Genomic DNA, 22,900 nt, shown 5'->3' with positions numbered 1-22,900 from the left:
GTAATAAGCATATAATGTATATTACTGAATGTAAATCAATGCACACTTGTGTTAAATTGCATTGTATACTTTGGAAAGGCCAATAAAACTTGATGTTCAAAAAAAAAAAAAAAAAAGAGACAGCGGGCACCCACATTGCATGGAGTAGGATCGCCCCCCAATCCCACTCCATACAAACTCCGAACTCCATGATGTAACTATGTCCTGGAGTGTTAAAGGGTTAAGCAGTGTCAAGGCTGGGTGACACATACCTCTCTGAAAAGCACTTGATCTCCCACAGTTCTAGCTCATCCTCAGTCACCCAGGTCTCCAGGATTATGGGGCCCGTCTGTTTAGGAGTTTCTGGTCTTTTGGGGCGCAGCGCACTCGATCGGAGTCCCTTCCTCTGAGGTGTTGGAGTTTCTGTAACAGGAAAGTCTAAGATCATGTCTCTATACGGACAACTCTGTGACCAGGATGACACTTGTGCTCCAATGCTTACCTTTTGGTGCCTCTGGAACGCCTATTGGACATATGATTTTCCTAATGCAATACTCGGCACGGATTCCATAGGGGCCGACATCTCTTCTCTTGATGATTTCAGTGGTGGTGATTTCAGTTTCGGAGGACTCTATGAGATAAACATCTCTAGTCACTTTATGATAAAGTGTACAGTGATTCTATGCATATTCATGTATTAGAGAAGTCATGTGAGGGTGCGGGGCGCAGAATACCTGTGCGTGTTATTCCCCCACCGGGAGGGGGTTTGGTGGCCATGTCATCCCACCGTAAACTTGCCCACAGTAGTCGCAGCATCAGGCTCACACCAGCCAGAGATTTCACAGTTTGCAAACGATACCTGTAAGAGATGCAATCAGGGTTAGAATTCATACTTGGGTTAAAAAAATCACATCAGAAGGAATAATATTCTATATACATTATTACACTAGAGAACGAGCAGTAGTATCCCGGTCTCTGAGAAGGGGTGTCCAACCAACAAGCATACATATGGATTCTTTATAGGCCGTACCACTTTAACCACTTGACAATCTTTAGGTGTACATGTATGCTCTCCGGCGTCAGGGTTTGTATGAAGTGGAATTGGGAAACAATCTTGCATCATACACGGCAGGTAACAGCTGTCATTGACAGCCGACACCCATCAGAAACAGTCGCGATTAGCGAGGACCCTGATTGTGGCTGTTAACCCTTTAAATACCACTGTGAATTCTAACAGTAGCATATAAATGTCCTGAACAGAGTTTGGAGGGGGTGGGGGTGTTCCTAAATGCCCCCCCCCCCCCCTCGCAGCCACCACCATGATGAGACTGCAAGGTGCTGTTCAGTTGTGATGGCAGCACAGAACTTCGTGAAAGCCCCCAGGGCGGTTGTATATTTATGCTTATTATTTCCTTATTGTCCCCAGAAATAAAGACAACAGACAATTAATGGGAATATTTTAAGCCCATCTTAAACACCCACTGTGAGCATTTTATTCTTCACATCCGGGGTGTCAAACTCATTTTCACCGAGGGCCACATCAGCCTTTAAGGGGCCAATTGTAATTGTAAGACTGTATACTAATAGTGCCATCCATAGTGGCCCCAGCAGTAATAGTGTCCTCCATATTGACCTCAGTTGTAATAATGCGCAACATGTGTTGGCCCTTTTAAAGTAATGAGGAAAGAACTGTAGAGGGTGATGAGGAGAAAATGATGTTAAATAGTTTTTTTTTCTCCAACATATTCACTCAGGAAAATGAAATGTCAGGTGAAACGCAGAATAATAAAGTAAACTCTCCATTAAATCTCATCAGTCTAACCCAAGAAGACATGCAGAGCCGCCTTAAAAATATTAAGAAAAAGAGAAAAAAAAAAACAAACACTCTCGGGTTCTAAGGGAATTAAGTCAATGTGATACAGACCATTGCTTCTAATGTTTATATGGGTTGTGATGGGTTATAAAAACATGGCCGCCCTTGTCCGTAGCGTTGTGTCTGCTATTGCAGCTCAGCACCATTGATGTGAACAGGAGTTGTGCAGCAATACCAGACACATCAATGCACAAAGGTGGCGTAGTGTTTGGAACAAAGCAGACATTTTTCTAATCCTGGTCAACCCCTTTAAGGACTCTGTAGTAACTGGGTCTGTTAAATTGGATTGGCGCATAGGAAATGTGGTGTTGATATTCTAAACGGGGTCAAAAAGTGAAGCTGGAAACTACAGGCCAGTAAGTCTTACTTCTATTGTTAGTAAATGATGGATCTAAGAGATGATATTCTGGAGGACCTCGAATAAAAATAGCTGTATAAGTCCACATCACCATGGGTTTATGAGAGATGGCTCCTGTCAAACCACCCTGATCAGCTTCTATGAGGAGGTAAGTGCTAGACTGGACCGGTGAAGATCATTGTATCTTATGTATCTGAACTTTTCCAAAAGCGTTTGATACTGTGCCGCATAAAAAGTCTGTGTATAACATGAGAATGCTTGGTCTGGGCAAGAATGTGTGAAAATGGGTAAGTAACAGGTCAGTGATAGAAAGCAGAGGGCGGTTATAAAATGGTGCATACTCCAACTGGGTCACAGTTACTAATGGGGTACGATAGGCGCAATATTTTTAATGTATTTATTAGAAGGATTGTGCAGTAAATTATCAATATTTGCAGATGACACAAAACTATGTCAAGTAATTAACACAAGAGAGGACACAAGGGGTTGCAGGAGGATCTGGATAGGTTGGGGGCAGAAAAGTGACAAATGAGGTGTAACACTGATAAATGTAAGGTTCTGCACATGGGCAGGAAATACATGTCACCATTACACACTAAATGGGAAACTACTGGGGACACTGACATGGAGAAGGACTTGGGGATTTTAGAGAAGTGTAATCTTAACTGGAGCAACCAGTGTCAGGCAGCTGCTGCCAAGGCAAACAGGATCATGGGGTGCATCAAAAGAGGTCCAGGGGTGTATGACAAGAACATTGTTCTTCCTCAAGTCCCTGGTCAGACCACACATGGAATATTGTGGACAGTTTTGGTCAGCGGAACTCAAGAAGAACACATCAGAGCTTGAACGGGTAAAAAGATGGGCAACTAAAGTAATACATGGAATGAGCGGACTACAATACCCACAGAGGCTATCAAAATTGGAGTTATTCAGTTTACAGAAGAGACAGTTAAGGTGTGACCTTAATAACTATGTATAAATACATTAGGGGACAATACAGAGATCTCTCCCATTATCTATTTGTACCCAGGGCTGTAAAGGCCCATTTACACGGAGCGATGATCACTCAAAAATCGCTAAAAAGAGATAGTTTGAGCGATCAGCGTTGCATCTAAACGCGCGTCCATCATGCACTGCTAGCTGATCGTTAAATTCACGACAACCTAAAAATCGTTGTTCAGCCATATCAGGAGTTCTCCATGGGTAGTGCTGGTAGCATTGTTACCAGTCGGAGAACAAAGGAGCTGAATGCAGATAAGAGCCCTCAAGCTATTAACTGCATTCAGCTAAGGCTTTATTTGCACACTAAATTGCTCGAGCGATCATCGCTCTGTGTAAAATGAGCCTTAACAAGGGACATCCTTAGAAAAAGCCAAATCCTCTTGTATATCCATCTACGTTTACAAAATTTACACTAAACCTATTCAAACCAGTTAACGTGTGAATATTTCACCAAGGACAAGACAGGAGCTATTGTAAAAGAAGGTTCATGGCAGCATAAGTAAGGTGCAAAGTTTCAAAAACTTTATTCTTACATGCCAAAGTTAAAATGCGACGTTTCGACCTCGCAAGGTCTTCATCAAGCTTGATCAAGACCCTGCAAGGCTGAAGCGTTGCATTTTAACTTTGGCATGGCGGAATAAATTATCTGAAACTTCGCACCTTACTTATGCCACCATGAACCTTCTTTTACTGTGGAATCAGGGTTCAGATTCTGTTGTGGCTGTGCATGACTCTCGCCTCACCCCGGAGGGTTGCCACTGTGTGCTGCTGGTGAGCATATGTTTTTATACTTGGTTAAAGACAGGAACTATTGTTATGGGGCTTGTAACATACTGGAGAACAGCTAATGTCCGTTTTACACGGGCCGACAATTGGGTAAATGACTGCACGAGCACCGATGTCACCGCTAAGGTCGTCAGTGTTTACATTGAAAGACTTTACCGCTGGATCGCGGGCGTCTCGCTAAGTGCGTCACCTTCTATGGGAAGTGCTTAGCGGGTGCTTTTAGTCAGAATGACAAGCCTGTGATCCAGCAATTCTTTTTAAGCTGACTGAACAGTAAACAAAAAGTGAGCAGTAATCATGCAATGTAAATGCACAAAAATTGCTCAAATTTCATTCATTTGAACGCATTTTGAAAGATAATCGTCCCGTGTAAATGACCCATAACTGCACCATCCTTATACTACTGGAATCATACTAATGAAGCTTTCTCTGAAGTCTGGACGCTATGGACACACTGGGGTTTTCGGGTATCAAGTTGTCTATAGAAAACGGTCTGAATTCAATTTACGTACCTCCAGGTTATACCAAACGTGGGACGAGGTGAAGGATAAGGCCAAATATCATGCACTGGTTTGGCATTATAACTGAAGAAGGGCACTTCCCGTATCCCCCCTCTTCTTGAGAGTGTTTTGAGGTCATCATTTGGAAGGACAAATATGCTCTTCTTGTTGCTCTTAGTGACAAATTTCCTGTATGATGGAAGTGCCGTCCCTGACCGCGACTTTTTAGGCCTTGAGAACTTCATGAGCCGCACCCGATCCTTTGTTGAGTACTTTTTGCTCACAGTCATCAATGATGAGACCGTGCCGGAAGGGGTGGTCATGGAGTCTGACAGAGTCGCGGTCACCACGGTTTTGCTTTGCTCTTTGATGGACACCACATTCTCATTGCTTGGATTCTGCATGGCGATTTTGGTCACGGTCGTTGTTGTGGTGCTCGACACAGACGCGTTCTCCACCTCCTGCTTGGGAGAATTACCAGACATCTCAAAGACCGTCCTGGACGTTGCCACGGTGGTGGTTGTAGTGGTCACTTCTGTGACAACAGTTTGTATTTTTGCCTCCCCATTGACAGTGTCACTGGGCAAACCATTATGTTTTATGGAATCGTTACTAAGGCTGGATTCCGTTGCATAGGTCACCAAAGATGTTGCGCTCTTGTGAGGCTCCTCAACTTTTAAACCCTCAGTCCCATCAGTGGCGTTAGTCCTGTTACACAATAACTGAGAAGCATCCAAGTTTTTTTCCTCGCAGGAAGGTGGCTCCTCTGGGCAGTTCTCAGGCCTTACCTCCTCCGCAGCCATGTCTGAAACTTTACCTTGCCCCTCAGAGGCTCCATTCTTATCTTCCTCTTCCTCCATGCTGACATCTCCATTCATGAACACTTTGACTACAGGGTCTTTCAATTTAGCTCTGTGCTCAGATAGAGACTTTGAGACATTGTTCACTTTTAGATCAATTTCCTGCAGGGTTTGGTTGTTGCACAGTTCGTGACTTTTATTAGGGAACACATCCTTCCCGTTGACATGGAGTGTGACGTGTTCTGCCTTCGCTGTCTGTGCATCTTTGCTGCCTTTCTTTCTGTGGCAGTCTGTATAGTAATTTGAGGGGATGTCGTCCTGGTCTCCATTGGTGGACTGGTCTATACAATCCTTTTGGATGTCACTTAAGCTGCCTTTGTGGGCGATGCCCATAATTTCTGTTACAGGATCATATCCTTCCTCCAGATTTCTTAGGATTTCCTCAGACCTGTCTCTTTCATCTTCTCCTTCTTTGGAGAGCACAAATTGATCACTGACCAATTTTGGACTTTTCCTGTGCTCAGTTGCACAGGGTAAGTCCACACCAGGCTGCGTTAGCGTCTCTTCTGCTGGACTATTGGAAGAATTGTTGTCTAGAAGCCCATCTGCACTATAAAGAGTCTCCTTTTTGGTCTCTAAGGTCCTGTTAGTAATATCATTGTTCTGAGATGATAAACTTTCTTCGTTTTCTGCAATGCTACATTTGTTTAGTACAATCTCTGTATTGCTGGTCTGGGTGTCGGGCTCCGCCTTGGAGGCTGAGCTTCTGGACTTCATGTCCTGACAATGGGAGCCTTGTGTTTTTTCAGTAGACGCAGTATTACTATCAGCATCATCCATGGTCAGTTCCTGGACACCAAGTCTACTGGCACCATCTAGCTCATTATCATTCCTGGGTAGGCTTCTTTGGTGCGGTGAGACGCTCTCCTTTGTGGCGCTGCCTAGTTTGAGTCTCTCCAGTCGCTGCTTTTCTTCGTAAGTAAATTGTCTCTCTCTACGTTCTAGTAACACATCAAGCCGAGAAGATTTAACCTTCTTTTTATACCAAGTCCTCATTTGAAAGCCAAGGCTCACATTGATTAAATCCACATCTGGAAACGTCTTCTCCTCTTTGATGGAAGATGTATCTAGCTCCATAGGCTCATCCTTAACGGATTCAGCATGCTCAAGTCCTGGTTATACAAAGAATAATATTAAATAGGTGCATAAAATGTCAGAATTCTGCATATTGTGTAAAAACAGTAACTGTAGAAATCATGTAAAATAAAAAAGCAACAACTTTACCTTTTCAGGGGTATGGCTCCTGATAATCTACAAACAGCAGAAGGGGTGCAGTACAAAGACTGCACATACATTGGTCCAACTAGTTGGCCATAGACCTCGGATATGATCAGTCAAAAGTGTGAAAGAGCTCATGGGGAGGTTTCATTTTTGCATACGACTCCTGTCTGAGCAGAGTCACAATTTCTGTACTACTACTAGCCAACAGTTGTATTTGTGCGTACCCGACGTCCATCTCTGCTTTAGAAAGGAACTTCTGCAGCTAAAAAAAATCCCTAGCAAATAAAAGCATCATTTAGGCCTGATTCACACGACCATATTTGCACACGCAATATGCAGTGAATAGAACCCACTGATTTTAATGCGTTTATGCACAAGCGGATATTTTGCTTGCACACTTCCATTACGCAAAAAAGAAAAAAAGATACGCAACATGCTTTATCTTCCTGCGCATTTGCATATGGGAATAGATTATAGGAAACCAATTAGGCCAATAAGCCGTTTAAGTATAAGGGATTTTTTTTGTATGTGCAGTAAAAAAATTAAAAAAAAAAACACAAAAACAGAAACGCTGCACAAATAGACATGCGCTCGTGTGAATCCGGCGTTAGTGAGGATTTTGGTGCAAATGTGAAGTATATATTTCACCTCTAATTTCTGTTCAATTGAAGGGATGAAATCCACAGCAAATCTACGGCAAAATTCAAACCAAATGATGCAGATTTTAGTGCAGATTTGCAGCTGCTTTTTTAACTGATGAAAATCCGCAGCAAATCCACCACCTGTGAAGACACCCTTAAGCCTTTCCAATCCAATGTCGGGCCTGCCCCGACATCATAATTTCCCTCCACAGCTCAGATGTCGGGGCAGGCCCGACATTGCAGTGCAGGAGTGCATCTGCACCCGATCGTCAGACATATTGGGTGCAGATACACTCCTGCACTGATCCTCATCAAGGACCCTCGAGGAGAAGGCAGAAAGGGTTTTTAACCCTTTCTGCCTTCTCCTTTACACATTACAAAGCGCTCAATTAGCGCTATGTAATGCAGGAAATTCCGCCTGGCGATCATGTGACCGCCGGTGCCACCTGATTTCAGTGGTCACATGATCGCCGAGCCGAGAGGCAGAAGGGAGAATGCAGAAGACGCCGGACAGGTAAGCAGGTCCCTCCACGGTGCAGTGAGCACCTGCACCCTCCTGAACTCTGTCAGTTCAGGAGGGTGCAGGGAAATGTATTTTTTCTCATCCATTCTCCCTAGCTCCGATTTATTTGGAGGTGGGGAGAATGGATGAGAAAAAATAAATGGATTGGAAAGGGTTAAAACCCCATTTAGACAACGATTATTGCTCCAAAGCCATCTTTTGCGTGATAATCTTTGTCTCTAAATGTGCCCATCTTTCAGTTTTCTGCCGAACAATGGTTTTCAGTTCTGCTTGAAAACCATCCTTCAGCAGAACAGCTGATAAGCAGGACCTCCCGCTGCCAGCCAGATCTGATAACATTGTTACAGCTGTTCTCAGTTCTCACCCTTGCTGGCAGAATAGCTGATTAGCACACTGTGCCTGCTGTCCATGGTGCTGAATTCTCCAAGGCTGAACAATACTGCTAATTACAGAACTAATGAAACTGATCAGTACTAATAGCAATTAGTGCCGATTAGTACTTTTATGCAAAACGATTGCTGACCTTTCAATCTTTTGAGAGATATGTGTGTGTAAATGGACCTTAACCTAGAAATGCATGCTAAAAGTAAATAGGAGATAATGTTGCCCCCACTTGAGCTTGGCAATCGTTCTGTTCTACTGCAGACAGGGCAGAAGGAAGAGATGCCTGCTGCAGCCAGTTGGCTTACAGTAAGACATAGGACAGCATGGTGATCCCCTAGGACACACAGATCATTTCTTTAGAAATTTCTCAGTTCAAATTGTAGTCACTCAAAATTGCTGGGATATTCATTATTTCTGTGCACTTTATACATTTTGTGCTATTTTAAGTAAATCAGAATTGTTCGGCAGTTGAAACGTTTTCTATTTACATTTCAGGACAAAAGTAAAAGAATAGGAGCGTCGTCGTTTTACCTCCGAAAGACCTAGAAAATAAAGGTTACGTGATACTCTGGTGAATCCTCCAGTCTAGAGGTTAGGATGCAAGTTACTATAAAATGAGATGACGATGAGGCAAGCTCTGTCAGGACCTGGTTTATATACCTGTAGAGAAGGAATCCTCATACTCTCCTGTATGTTCCATCTCCCTTGTATCAAGATCTTTTATTTGGTCCTTGTCGTCTTTTTCCTCCTTTGTGGAAATGTCTCCAACAGGATCTAGTTTTCTCCCACGCTGCTGCTCCTCACTAATTTCTGTCTTCATTGCATTTTCTGTTGCTTTTGATAAAACAGAGTTCGGCCGTTACCTTGGCATAAAAATACTGACCTATAATCTAGCGCCAGGCGGTCGGGTTACTCACCAGACATTTTCCTATAGTTTACATTTGTGTTTCCGGGAAATCGTGGCTGGAACCGCTGGACATGTGTTTTACTGACCCAGCTCCAGCCTCCGTATCCGGTCACCCGGTACTCCTCACCTTTCTGTTTCCAAACCTGAAAACAAGCTGACAGTTATATATTTGGAATGACATTGGAGCAATTAGCAACAGAGAGCAAGATGTCAGACTGTCCTACCTGATGTTTTATGGGGAACGTGTACTTGACCCATGTGGCCTGCTGCATGCTCTCCTCCTCTTCCTGTTTCCGCTCCTTCTTCTTTACTTTGTCTTTTTCCTCTCTTTCCATTGAGGTCATCCTCCGTAACCTAAAAAAAAGTCGTCTTTAGTCTAATGTCCATGATCACTGCATCCAGCTAAATACTCATAGTATCTCCTATAGTAATATATATACACACATACACACTGTATTGCACTTAACCCCTTCCCACATACGGACAGAGTTATGTGCAGTGGATAGCAAACATCCCGATACAAACCTCTTAGATTAAAAAAAAAACTCTGATCTGTAACTCCTTACAACATGGCGCAGTCAATAGCGACCCTAGTACTGGCATCTAGCCATTGAGACAGAAGCATGGGGTTTCCTCTATTACTCCATCAGTGTCCCGGGACACAATCAGAGTGGGCCAATGGGTTGGCGTGGCATCTGGGGGGTCCAAGAAAAGCCCCCAGCCATGCTAGAGTTATGTCTACTAGACAGATTGCCTGTCAGTTCATTACACACAATAATGGTCTGGTATAGGCAGCATAGCAAAGCATTATGAAGATGATAAACTGACCCCATTGTGAAGTCTCTTAAAGGGACTATTAAAAAAAAAAAAAAAAGTTGTTTCCATAACCGGTTTTATTTTGCTAAAATGTTTACATGGTACGGCTAGAATCACAATAACCCGTAAAACAATGCTACCATTTTAAACTGCATGGTAAGCAGCACAGAGATTTAAAAAAATTTTTTACAGAATAAACACGGAAGAATTGCTTTCTCCCTTCCCATCTTCCGCCTCTCAAAAATTAATCAATGGTTCTTTAAAAAAAGCCACAACAACATGCGATTCAGCCCACAAAAACAAGCCCAGATGCAGTTACATAGATGGAAGTTCAAAGCCCCGTAGACTAAAGTTGTGGACTCCTACGCATGGGTTCACCGAGTCTGGGGCTGACACTCACACACTTACTTTCTTTTCCATTGTGCTGCTGCCTGCACAGATGGGGCTCCTTGAATACAGTGGACTACTTATGCGCTCATAATGAAGAGGACTATTCCTGTCATTAACAGCTCACACGTAAGTAGTCCACTACATATAATGAGGAGTAGCTTTACAGGCAGGCAGCGATAAAGTTATGAGAGCAACAACCCCGGACTAAGTGCCACAGCATTAAAGCGCATTACTTTGGTTTATGAGGCTCCTAGAAGCAGTTAGAGTCTCTTTAAAGGGAACCCATCAGCAGTTCTGAGCACCTAAAACAGCCTACAGCTATAGAAAACTGATATAGAGCCGATTCCAAAAGCTAACTTGTTATAGTATCTGGACAGGGCATACCTCTGTAAATAGCCTTTTAAAATTTCCCACTCTGCATGTTAACGGTAGTCGAACAGTCTGGACCGTCTCTGCTGCTTGGAGTTCATTCCATAACCCTACCCTCCCTGCCTCCATGATGTGGATGACATATCTGATGTCACCCGCAAGACAATCTAAATCTTGCGCTTGCATCGGGGGGAAAAAAAAAAATCAATCACTGACGGGAGCATGTGCCGATCAATTGGCCCTTTTGTGAGCAGTTTTGGCTTCTTCATCTGCGCATGCACCAGTCTGCAATCTCCAGGCATGTGTGCGAGATTTTGAACGTCCTTTGAATGAATGAAGTCATCCACATCACAAAGGAACAGAGTTACGGAAAGAACTTCGGGCAGCAGAAATGGTCCACTTGACTGCCATTATTAAAGGATTATTCCCCACCTCAGTAAGTTATCCGTTACCCACAGGATCCACAATCATCCTGAGATTTCAGGCAAAAGAGGCCACACAGGCTCCACTAACTTCATTGGGACCACCAGAGATAATCAAGCACTTGAACTCTGCTATATGGAGCACTCGCATTGAAGTGAACGGAGCAGAGGCATGCATGCGTTGTGGTTGGACCCCCAACAGTTAGCAAGTTAAGGATAGGGGATAACTTGCTGAGATGGGAATAACCTTCTTGGTTCTTCGAATGTAGTCACAAAGCTTTTTTTTCCCCATGAAATATACTTTAACCCCTTCCCGCCCCAGGACGTACCGGTACGTCCTGGCAGCCTGGTACTTCCCGCAACAGGACGTACCGGTACGTCCTGGGGATAGCGCGAGATCACATACAATCCCGCGCTATCCCGCAGCAGGAGCCGGCTGTCAGTCACAGCCGGCGTCCCGCTGCAACAGCGGGGGGGCATCGGAGATGCGCCCCCCGCTGTTAACCCCTTCCCTGCCGCAATCTAAGTAGATCGCGGTAGGGAAAGAGTTCACAGAGGGATCGCGCTCCCTCTGTGTCTCCGGCCGGCACTCACGATGTCATCGCGAGAGCCCGGCCTGTCACCGTAGCAACAGGACGCCAGACACTGGTGTCCTGTATTGCCTATGATCGCTGTATAAGCGATAAGGCATGGCAGAGCAGTAGCTCTGCCATGCCTTATGACAGCGATCATCAGGGCAGTGGTTAAAGTCCCTCAGAGGGACTCAAATTGTGTAAAAAAAAAAAGAAGAAAAGAAAAATGTAAAAAAAAGAAAAATGTAAAAAAAAGAAAAATGTAAAAAAAAGAAAAATGTAAAAAAAAGAAAAATGTAAAAAAAAGAAAAATGTAAAAAAAAGAAAAATGTAAAAAAAAGAAAAATGTAAAAAAAAGAAAAATGTAAAAAAAGGAAAAATGTAAAAAAAAGAAAAATGTAAAAAAAAGAAAAATGTAAAAAAAAGAAAAATGTAAAAAAAAGAAAAATGTAAAAAAAAGAAAAATGTAAAAAAAAGAAAAATGTAAAAAAAAGGTAAAAAGACCACCTTTTTTATGCTTTTTCTAATATTAGCATAAAAAAAGTGAAAAAAATAATTAAAACCCCACATATTGGGTATTGACGCGTCCGTAACAACGTGTACAAAAAGTTCAACACGCTTTTTATTTTCTACGGCAAAAAGCGTAACAAAAAACGCTAACAAACAAGCTAATTTTTAGCATTTTGCCTCCCAAAAAATGCAATAAAAGTGATCAAAAAAGCCGTACATTCCCCAAAATGGAACCAACAAAAACTACAGCTTGTCTCGCAAAAAATAAGCCCTCATAGAGCTCCGTACATAGAAAAATAAAAAAGTTACAGGACTTTGAATGCAGCTATAGAGGAAAAAAAAAAGATTTCCAAAAAAAAGGGTTTTTATTGCAAAAAAGTGTAAAAACCTAAAAAAAAATATAAGACTTTTGGTATCGTTGTAACCGTACCGACCCGCAGAAAAAATTTAGTGTGTCATTTATGCTGCATGATTAATGCTGTAAAAAAAAAAATCTATAGCAGAATTGATGCGTTTTCTCTCCGTTATCATAAAAAAAATAATAAAAGTTTTACGATATAGCCTATGTACCCAAAAGTGGCATCGATAAAAACTACAGCTCGCCACGCAAAAAACAAGCCCTTATACGGCCGCGTCGATGGAAAAATAAAAAAGTTATGGCTTTTGAAAAATGGAGATGGAAAAATACCAAAAATCGCTTGGTCCTCAACACCAAAATAGGCCGTGTCCTTAAGGGGTTAAAACTATACATGTTAATTATTGCCATAATCAAACTGACTCGTACAGTAACTCATTATTTATGCTACACGGTGAATGTCGTCAATTTAAAACACAAACATAGATGCTAGTAAGTTACGTGTACCCCAAAATAATGCCAACGTAAAATACAACTTGTCCCACAAAGCCAAGCCATCATACAGCCATTTCAATGGGAAAAATAATTATGCCTTTCTGAACGAGTCGATGCTTAAATGAAAGGGGTTAATATAAGGTGTCTGCAGATAAGATGACCCCCCCCTGGATACCTTGTGTGACCCAGAGAATCCTTCCAAATTGGCAGCATGACGACAGGTTTAATGGCACACTCCAATATTGCTAGTGCTAATGCAAATTCTCGAGGCTTGCTGCACATCTGAACAGCTTTGATCCAGTTTGACCTGCAGCAGAGATTTGGTCAGGGTAAAATCTGTAGTTTTAGAACAAGCAGAAAACGTCTCAAAAGAAAGATGCCTGTTACCTGTGAGAGGCCCAGTTAGGGTGAAGGAAGGGTGCAGGGATGTTGTTCTCCAGTTGGACGATGGTAAGCCTCAATGTGGATATGGTCAATACCTTAGACCCGTGGACAGAGCCGTTCCATTTGAATTCCCCCATGGGCGACAGGCAGAACTTATGAGAGAGATGTCGCCTCTTGTCGTGGTCCTCTCTGTGCTGGTGCTTGTTCAGAGCATACGAGTTGGTGGTGTACTGGTTGTGATACATGCGGTATTTGCCCTCTTGCCCTAACTTGAAGTAGTTGCTCAAGATACCTCTCATGACCACTTCCTTCCTGGTGCTTAGTCGGGATATCTCACCTTGAGAATTAACTACCAAGACCTATAAGGGTAAAATGAAGACAAGTTAATAAAGGAAAAGGGATTGTCTAGCAGCAGACCACAACCATGAAACACAGGGTTAGGGTTGATGCAACAAAGGATAATTCGGAATGACCGACTAGGGATCCTGTAACTAAAAGCACCCATCTTCTAAGAGGTTTGTAAGTTATCACAGCACCCAGATACAAAGACCTTTAAAACTAGAAAAAAAGGGAAAAAATGTTTTCCAAGAAAAAGCCCAAACTAGAATGAAAGATGCCCTAATGACTCATCATGCCTCCAATTAGCTGGAAACATTAAAGGCCATAGAAGGATTGACAAACCTCTGTGTTCACAAAATCCATCACCATATGGAGAGAAGTTTCTCAGGTTTACAGACACCAGAAAACAGAAGGTGAATAGAAAGGCCCATAAACGGAGAGTGGAGCCGGAGGTTAGGTGTCCCACTGAGTGCAGCTGCTCCATAGATGGCCAATGCAAATCACAAACCTCTACGCCTTCCTTATAAATCTTATTTGCTTCCTGGAGCGCAGCACTGAACTGGTGATTCTTCAACAGACTTAACTTGCTGTCGGGGTTCCGCAACCGCGTCACCATCCTGGATGAGGTCTTCCCTGGACACAGAAGATCCACTGTATCCGTCAAGCACTTCTCCAACTTCCCATCGCCAAAAACTAAAAACAAGCAAGAAAAAAAAAAAAAAAAAAAGATACGTCCTTACATGTCTACTTTTTTGTATCTTAATATTTGCATAAGCAAGTGAACCATAAGCCATTCCATACACTCACCTGTGTCCTCATGCTTCAAGGTGAGCTGTTGAAGAGGTTTAGTAGAGCCATCCACATGCTGTTCAGTGCTGTTACCACAGCCGTTGTCTGACGGTGGAGCAAAAGGGGCTGGGATACCAGGAGCAGCTTCCAACGATTCTGTCAAAGCAGGAAAGCTGTGTTTACTCACATCATTAAGTTCACAGACATCCACGTTAATTAAAAGTTCTTGGAATGACCCAATAAACTACCAGAAGAAAAAAAACAAAACAAAACTAGGAAATCACAAAAGAACAATCCAATGAATTGCTGCTGGGGTGAACCATCTCTGATTTTGCCAGCCTGATTTGAATTATACGATTTACTACTTTGAGTGTTTTTGATCCATTTACACTTTATTTATGGGTGCTTAAAGTTCTGTATATATATCTACTCTGTACTGAATAACTTACTAAGGTACTCTTGAGAACTTCTTCGATTGCCATACATGATTGACCATAAACTATATCTTGTATATCTAGGGGACATCTGAATAAGGCTGGTCCCACACGGGCGATCCGGCTTCCGTATGCGAGATAGTAATATAGATGCCTAACACTTCCTATGGAAAGGATTTGTCATGGTAAGCAAATGCTGCAGTGGACCACTTAGTAAGGAGAGGGTAGTCCTCACCATGCAGAGGTGCCAGTTGGAAGAGCTTCAAGAATCTGCCTCCGTCTTACCAAGACAAACCTTGTCCAGAGAATGCCCTTCATGGGGCGAACAATTGCCAGTGACTGTAAGAGGTCGAAATTGGAGAATCTCGTCCTACTGTGCTATCAAGAGGATTTAGAATCCAGCGTAGAGTGATATGTAGTGTATGGGGGGGTGTAAAGGATTTATGAACAGTACTATTACTGCATCAACAGAAGAAGACAGCCTGAAAAGGGGAGGGCAATCTGTCATCCAGAAACGCTCCACCACCTGGGGGGGGGGGGGCAGAAGGCTGATCCTTGAAGAGCTGCTGGTACCGACATTAACCGCAACGTAAATACTCAGGGTTAAAGAGACTGTATGGGGGATGTAACCTAGAGTAAGATGTCAGTCTAGTAGGCACGTGATTCCCAGCGCAGGTTATGAGATGTCTGATATCAGTCATACATAACAAGGTGGTTATGTAGATACCAGCTGACTGATATTTAGGAACATGGTATAACCAGGTTATGTATGAAATGACTGTATGCAACTATCCTGCTGGCTATTCAGCAAACAGACCATAACTAATGGGAGACTAAATGTAGCAACTTACTGTACAATGACACCTTCCTAAGGGAAAATAGTGAGGCCGATCGGATGCTCCCCCGACTGCGTCATCCCTCTACATAGACTATGGCAGTAATGTAACTGTGGTATGAAGGGGAGTGCAGCGAGCCATGTAGATAATGCGTCACACAGTAACATAGATACTCCTCCATGAAAAGTGAGCATCTGATGGTAGTGAGCACTGCATAAAGAAAACTAGTTAGGCCACTCTCACACAGGCCTTTGTAAAAACGCTATGCTGTTTAACGTTTGCTTTACAACGTTGCAAGCGTTTTCCTACGCAATTTATAGCAAATTGTGTGCAGTAAGAACGCAGGCAAAGCAAGCTGATGAGGTCACCATTCCTCCCCCCTGCCGATGGCATAGTAAGCAGCTGCATACAGCGTTTTACAGCGTTTTTAACGCACTCCATTCATTTCAATCGGCGATGCAGGGCATCAAAAACACGCTGAACGCTCGAAAATAGAACATAAAAGTGCACATTATAAAAACACTGCATTAAACCGCTCGTCTGAGAAGCTCCATTGAAACGAATGGAGGTTTAGTGCAGTGTTTTTAACGAGCGATAGAACACCAGCTAAACGCTGTGAAAATCCGCCTGTGCGAGATTGGCCTTAAGGCCCATCTACACGTAACGATCATCGCTCAAAATTCATTCAAATGATTCTTAGAAGCTATGTGAGGAGACTGTGTCCAAAGCGGTGAGTCCCACCCCTAAAAGGAAAGTTGGGATGAGGGGAAGACTATGGAAGTGTGTAAAAATGAGGGGAAATGCTGCCAATACACTTACTCACCTTATCTTCATCCTCTTCACTTCGCCTCCCCCAGGGCACCAGCAGGGTCACCGCTTCAGCAACTGTCATTTAATCGTGAGAGCTTGCAGGAATAAGGAGTAATCTCATGTGACCCCATGACTAGTGAGAAGCAGAGAGGTCACTGACGCTCAGTTCTACTTAGTCTTCTTGGAGGAGGGAATAGCAGGGTGTTCAATGCAGCACTGTTCGCCCTCCCCATTTAGGGGCAATCAGGGAAATTAACATATAAAACAGGACAGAAGACCTGTGGAGCTGGAGGTCTGCCTCCTATGGACACCAAGCTAAAACGGATTTAGCTCAGTGCCAGTGGTATAGCTAGCAGGAGGGACTAACTACTTCTTTGCTTAGTGTCTGTCTCCTAGTAGCAGGAGATATACTCAAGGTCTTCTGTGTCCCCCAATGATACGAACAAGAGAGTTATGCTTGTAGAATGTTTTCATGGACCAGTGGATTATTCTTCTGTGATTTCTTACATTATGAGCCAATTTGTATAAGGACAATAGACACCAAGACATCAGTTTTAAAGTCTTCACCAGTACCTGATGTGGCAGAAGATGTCAGCTCTGTGGTCACTGCTACTTTACTGCTATCCAAGGCCGGTAGCTTCTCAGGTTCCTTGGCCGATGCTTCAGTGGCTTTGCAGTCATCGGTGGCCGGAGCTTCCTCCGTACTGCTTTTCTCAGCCTGAGTGCTCTCTGCAATAAGAGCCACACAAGTTAACAACATATACTAATCTAGCAGGGAGGGCAGCTTGCATACTCCCTAGCTTCTCACCGCCAGCCTGGACCTTCTCCGTCCCCTCTCCAATCCCGGCGTCCTCTACTTTGATGGTGGAATTTGATTCTTTGTTGATCTCCCCTTCAGCTGCACTTTCTGACTTTTCTGCCTCTGCTGTCACTTTGTTTGGCTCTGCTTCATCACGTTTAGATTTAAGCCGCTCCATAATTTCCTCTAAAAAAGACAAAAAATAAATTTGCTTGAAATCTATGCTCAAGATAACCCCTTAAGGACATTGCTCTTTTTTTTTTCTCTCCCCCCCTTTTAAAAAAAATTATAACTATCTATTTATTTATTGCCGCCGCTGTCTGAGGGCTTTTTTTTTTTTTTTTTGCGGGACGAGTTGTATTTTTCAATGGTGCTATTTAATGTGCCAAGTAATGCACTGAAAAACTTGTATAAAATTCTAAGTGAAGTGAAACGGAAAAAAAACCTAAATTCCGCCATTTTTGAGTGCGTCTTGTTTCTATCTACAGCGTACACACGCCAACAAAAATGATATAACTTTATTCTATGGGCCAGTACGATTACGATACCAAACATTTATTTATTTTTTTTTGCTGTACTCCTTTTTCAAACATATTTAATTTTTAAAAATATTCTGTCAACAACTTCTCATCACAATAACTTTTTTTATTTTTCCGTCAATATAGCTGAGAGGGTTTGGTTCTTGCAGGACGTCCTGTGGTTTCTATCTGTACTATTTTTGAATACATGTGACTTTTTGATAGCTTATTACATTTTTTTCTTGGAGGCGGAGTGAACAAAAAAAAAATTAAACCTAATTCTGGCGTTTTTAACTTTTCCTGACCATGTTCACCGTGCGGGGTAAATTATGCCTTATGGCTCATGCCCACGGCCGTGACGGACTCCGCCACCCGAATATCGCAGCAGAGTCCGCCACGGCGCCGCGCCACCCCCCAAACTTACCACTCTGGATCCTCTGTATGCGACCCGATGGCGGGCAGGCACAGTGCATGACGTGCCGGCCGGGCACACAATTCACACGATACTATTGTTGTGCTACAGCGGAAGTATAGTGTGTCGGACTGCTTCCATTGACTACAATGGAAGCCAGCCGCACGTATTCCCACGGCAAAAAGGACATGTTGCGGGCTATTTCATGCGGTGGAATTCCGCAATGTGAACATTAAGCTATTAGATTCAATAGAACCTAAACATGACGGAAACAAACGGCCATGGGCATTAGCCCTTACTTTGATAGATCAGACTTTTACAGACGCAGCGATACAAAAGATGTATATGTTTTATTATTTAGATAATATAAAAATATACCAAAAGGTGTCTTTTTTTTTTACTTATTACTTTTTTAATCCGTAAAAGTTTTGCAACTTATTTTTACCTACAAGAACATGCAATGCCATAAGCACGTCTTGATAGGCATTCAGCGATGACAGCCTTGGGGCCTTTCAGAAGGCCCCTGGCTGCCATGACACCAGCTCGGCTCCCTGCGATCCCAGAATTGACAGCGGCATTTAAAGCATTGACAGCTCCGCTGAGCTGCGCAGCTTATCGGAGCTGTTGCAGCGGGCTGTGAGAAACAGTCAGCAGCCATGATGTATAGAATGAGATGGGCGCGCAATCTCTCTTTATACATACCCCAACGCTGCAGGACGTAACTGTACATCCTGCAGCATTAAGGGGTGAACATATGCAATTTCAGACTTCGTTAGTATTGGTTTTTAAGAAACTTTTCCCCCATTAATCAGTGGGATCACAACAGTCTTAGGACATGATCCTCATCCTCTAAACTCCCAATAATCTAGCGCATGCCAAGGCCAGTTGGCAATTGTCCTCTGTGAGGTGCTTTCCACATCCCCCTGTAACACACTGGAGCATACTGGTCCTCACCGTTGACCATGGACAGATAGGAGCGGTTGTTGCCCTTGGCTTTATTGGTCAGCTCCTCAGTTATGTCCATGTGTCGGTGGATCTCTTCCCGCAGGTCCTCCAATGTCTTACAGAGGTCGGCTTCATAGTGGATCTTGTCCAGGCAGTCCAGTAACTCTTCCAGCTGTGACCTGGAGCTGTAATACCAGATCTTCTTCCCATGCTTAGAGTCTTCTTCTCTACAGACAATAAAGATACAGAAGAGTATAAGACATTGTAGACAAAGATTTCCCGGCCTTATATACAAGTATATAAAACATTGCAGTACTTCCTCTAAGACTGGGTCATTCCCATAGTCGGATTGTGGAGATTCACTGCCAGACACCCCAGTCCCCACCATACAGAACCAAGGATGCAAGTTGTACGAGCAACCAGGAGCCAAGAAACGGTAACAGTAAACCTAGAACAAAACTCTGGAAGGTGTAAGAATCAAGAACAATGAGGCCAGTGTCACATCTGCATTGGAATCTCCAGCCGGAGGTTTCATCTCAGATGTGGCTGAAAATACCGGAAGAAAAAAAAAAGCGCTGCATGCAAGCCTTTTTCTTCCGTCCAAAAGCCAGCCAGCTGGGTGGAAAACGGACAGACCCCATTAGAGTCAATCTGGTCCGTCCGATGCGGTTCTGTTCCGTCCATAGACAGAACTGTTCGGCTGCAGGGATCCCTTTCCTGCTCCCCGAACGGAACAGGAAAGCAGAATGGCCGCCGCCCTCACCCATCCAGTTCAATTAAAAAAAGTTGTGAGAGGGAGTTGTTACAGCCGAGTGACGAAAAAAATTAAACAAAACTGGTTTTATTGGAGAGCAAAGACATCGGTGGGACGTCTTAAAATGGTTCCGTACGGACAGATGTTTTAGTCTAAGGTTTTGATGCTCAGTATCTAAAGGTCGAATGCCGAAGGACCGATAATCACTGCAGGATTCGCAGTCAGACACCGGCTGCGCATCCCGCAGCAATAGCCGTTCATAGACATGCTATGTTAACAGATTCTCCCCTGCCCACTACTAAACAGCGAGTCTGCAGCTTACGGGCAAAATAGCCAATGGCCTATTCCAAAGGGCATCTGCAATCCCCCTGAAAAGGGTGGACAATGGAGTGCTGCACCCTGGTGGAGAGAAGGAGGCTAGGAAAAGAGAGAGTAGGAGGTAACATAGAAGACACCCCACAAGCAGCTCAACAGGAGAGGTCGGATGCTGCGATGCTGGCAGGAGAGTCCCCAGGTTCCTCTAGTAATACGGTAAGAGCGGCAGGTGAGAGGGTACAACTGCCCCTACACCGTGTGGACTTAGCATAGTAGTAGTGGTGTGCAGGCAGCAGTGGGTGTTTGCATTATCCCTCAGTTGTAGGAAAGCTCAATCATATCATAGAGATTATACTAGGATCTTCTTCTCTTCAGAACCCATCTTAGATGAGCTTTTCAGTCAAACTGGGCGATCCTTGGGGTTATGGGTGACGAGAGGGGCTCTAGTACTCCTGCCACACTTGCTTCCTTGGCAGGGAGGACAATGTGTGCCCTGCCTTTGGGTAGATAGGGGGAAAACCTCTTCAAACCAGCTACAACCGCCTACAGACACCAAGTAGAAACTGATTAGCTCGTCATCTGCGGGGGAAGTATAGTATGCAGGAGCTGGTGGTTGTTGCACAAGGACCATTTACATGGACGATTAGCGATCAAAAATTGTTCAAACCAACTAAATTGAGTGATAATCATCCCGTGTAAACGCAAAAAAAACTAGATTTTGTAAGAACTTACCGTAAAAACTCTCTCGTCTTGTTCATTGGGGGACACAGCTCTGACCTTGGGTATAAGCTTCTGCCACTAGAAGGCGACACTAAGCATCAAAGTGTTAACTCCTCCCACTAGCTATACCCCTCCTGCAAGCATTGTGCGAGCTCAGTTTGTGTGCAAGCAGTAGGAGCAGCCAGTAGGATATGACAATAGATAATAAACAACAAAACTCACGAACTGTAACTCATTCCAACACCGGGTGCGACTGCACCGAGGACCCTCAAACTAAGGAGTATATGTTACAGTCCTATGCCAGACTGGGTGGGTGCTGTGTCCCCCAATGAACACGACGAGAAAGAGGTCTTACGGTAAGTTCTTACAAAATCCTGTTTTCTCATCTGTATCATTGGGGGACACAGCAAAGACGTTGGGACGTTCTAGAGCAGTACCCAGGGGGGCAGGAAATTATAAGTCGTCGCATTTGTAAAGCAACGTAACCAGCGCTTTAACTGCGACTAGCAATAATGGATGCCTAGGCATCCAGCGTGCTCAGAGACGGAGCATAAGGGGCCCGAGCAACGGTCCCATCCATTCACTGGGAGGAAAAAAGGGGCTCCTGATAAGGAGCTTCCAAAGAGGCACCCGCCGTCCGAGTAATATGAGCCATAACACGGCCCGAGAATATAACCTTACTGGCCTTGTCATCCTGTACTGCGGCGAGCCGATGCAAGGAGTCCACCCTGGAAAAGCAGGAATTCACTTGGAGTTGCCTGGATTACCAGCAGCGAGCCAGCGTAACTGAAGAATGCTACCCGAGAGAGATACTCTTGCATAGTCAGACCGAGCCCACTTGCCACCAGAGCGTTTCTCGGGATGAGCCACTACAGAGAATGCTGTTCACCAGATACTTCACTGAAGTGGATCCCAATACCCGCAGGAGCGGGAAAATATACAACAGGTCGATAACGGCCGTCTCCTGATGACAACCTTCTGTACAAAATTGGCATCCAAACCAAAGCTCTGGGGGCATGATCTTCCATTTACCTCCAGGTTTGTCAATATCACCTTCACAGTCCTGTTGTGAGGAAGGAAGTGGGTCAGTTCCGGACACCAATGAAGAAACCACTTGTTTGATTCACAACCTCTTACCCGTGTAGCCCAAGGCTGGAAGGCCTTTGGCAGGAAGTTCCCCAGTCAATCTCTTGAAGAAGTCGTATACGCAGCTGACTACACCCAGAATGCGGGTGGCATCTAGACCTACAGGACCAATTTCAGGCCCCTGAAGAGCAGCATGACCCCGATGCTGTGTATCCCGACAACCCCCTTCCGTGACGTCGGCTGTTTGAAGTGATCCTTCCGCCCCGTGATCCTGAGGTAATGTCCACAGAATCCACTTTCTGCATGAAACCATGGGCTTCCGAAGAAGTCTATCCTCTGGCATGGCGACTGACTGGATAGTCAACTAGGGCTGTCCCTGTACTGGGATTCATTGCAACCGCCCGAATGCACTAGGCACAAAAGGGTTAGCTGCACAGCAGGACCGCAAGGGCACTCAGGTACGGGACTCTCGCTGGTCGCTTTAAGGAAACACCAGCAGTAGAGAGGGACGAACCCAAAGGATTTTTCGACCGTACACGTCGGTCTCCCGCAAGCAATATGCAGAAAGAACAATGCAGGAGGATTGTAGCGAAGTTCTGGGTCTGTTCACCCTAATTCCGTTGCACACGCAATTAGAGACTGCTCTGTACTGCACCCATCAGGGCCAGCAGGGGGCTCTATCTCAAACGGTATCCTGCCTGTAGACCAGACGACCTGAGCTACCCATGTCCGTATGGACATGGCTGATAGAACTAGCAGTCCAGGTTCTTAGAAAAACGCAATATGTCGTGTAGTT

The 22,900-nt window shown here is 44.1% G+C and overlaps 1 protein-coding gene across 1 annotated transcript in view; it reads right to left on the bottom strand.

The window, feature by feature from the left end:
* BPTF (bromodomain PHD finger transcription factor) overlaps positions 1-22,900 on the bottom strand; it is a 73,884-nt gene that overhangs the window by 45,949 nt on the left and 5,035 nt on the right. The window contains exons 2-17 of the mRNA XM_066585992.1: positions 22,156-22,263; positions 21,374-21,443; positions 19,239-19,456; positions 17,364-17,540; positions 17,129-17,284; positions 14,494-14,631; positions 14,195-14,379; positions 13,351-13,706; positions 13,139-13,270; positions 9,259-9,388; positions 9,045-9,177; positions 8,788-8,961; positions 4,511-6,470; positions 714-838; positions 482-610; positions 252-402 (exon numbers count right to left, since the gene is read on the bottom strand). Coding sequence (XP_066442089.1) covers positions 252-402; positions 482-610; positions 714-838; positions 4,511-6,470; positions 8,788-8,961; positions 9,045-9,177; positions 9,259-9,388; positions 13,139-13,270; positions 13,351-13,706; positions 14,195-14,379; positions 14,494-14,631; positions 17,129-17,284; positions 17,364-17,540; positions 19,239-19,456; positions 21,374-21,443; positions 22,156-22,263 — 4,342 coding nt within the window. The remainder of the gene's footprint in view (positions 1-251; positions 403-481; positions 611-713; positions 839-4,510; positions 6,471-8,787; positions 8,962-9,044; positions 9,178-9,258; positions 9,389-13,138; positions 13,271-13,350; positions 13,707-14,194; positions 14,380-14,493; positions 14,632-17,128; positions 17,285-17,363; positions 17,541-19,238; positions 19,457-21,373; positions 21,444-22,155; positions 22,264-22,900) is intronic.

The sequence above is a fragment of the Eleutherodactylus coqui genome, chromosome 13 (genome assembly GCF_035609145.1).
Source record: "Eleutherodactylus coqui strain aEleCoq1 chromosome 13, aEleCoq1.hap1, whole genome shotgun sequence".
NCBI lineage: Eukaryota > Metazoa > Chordata > Amphibia > Anura > Eleutherodactylidae > Eleutherodactylus > Eleutherodactylus coqui.
Note: the sequence above shows the minus strand (reverse complement) of the source record. Positions and strands in the feature narration are given on the sequence as shown.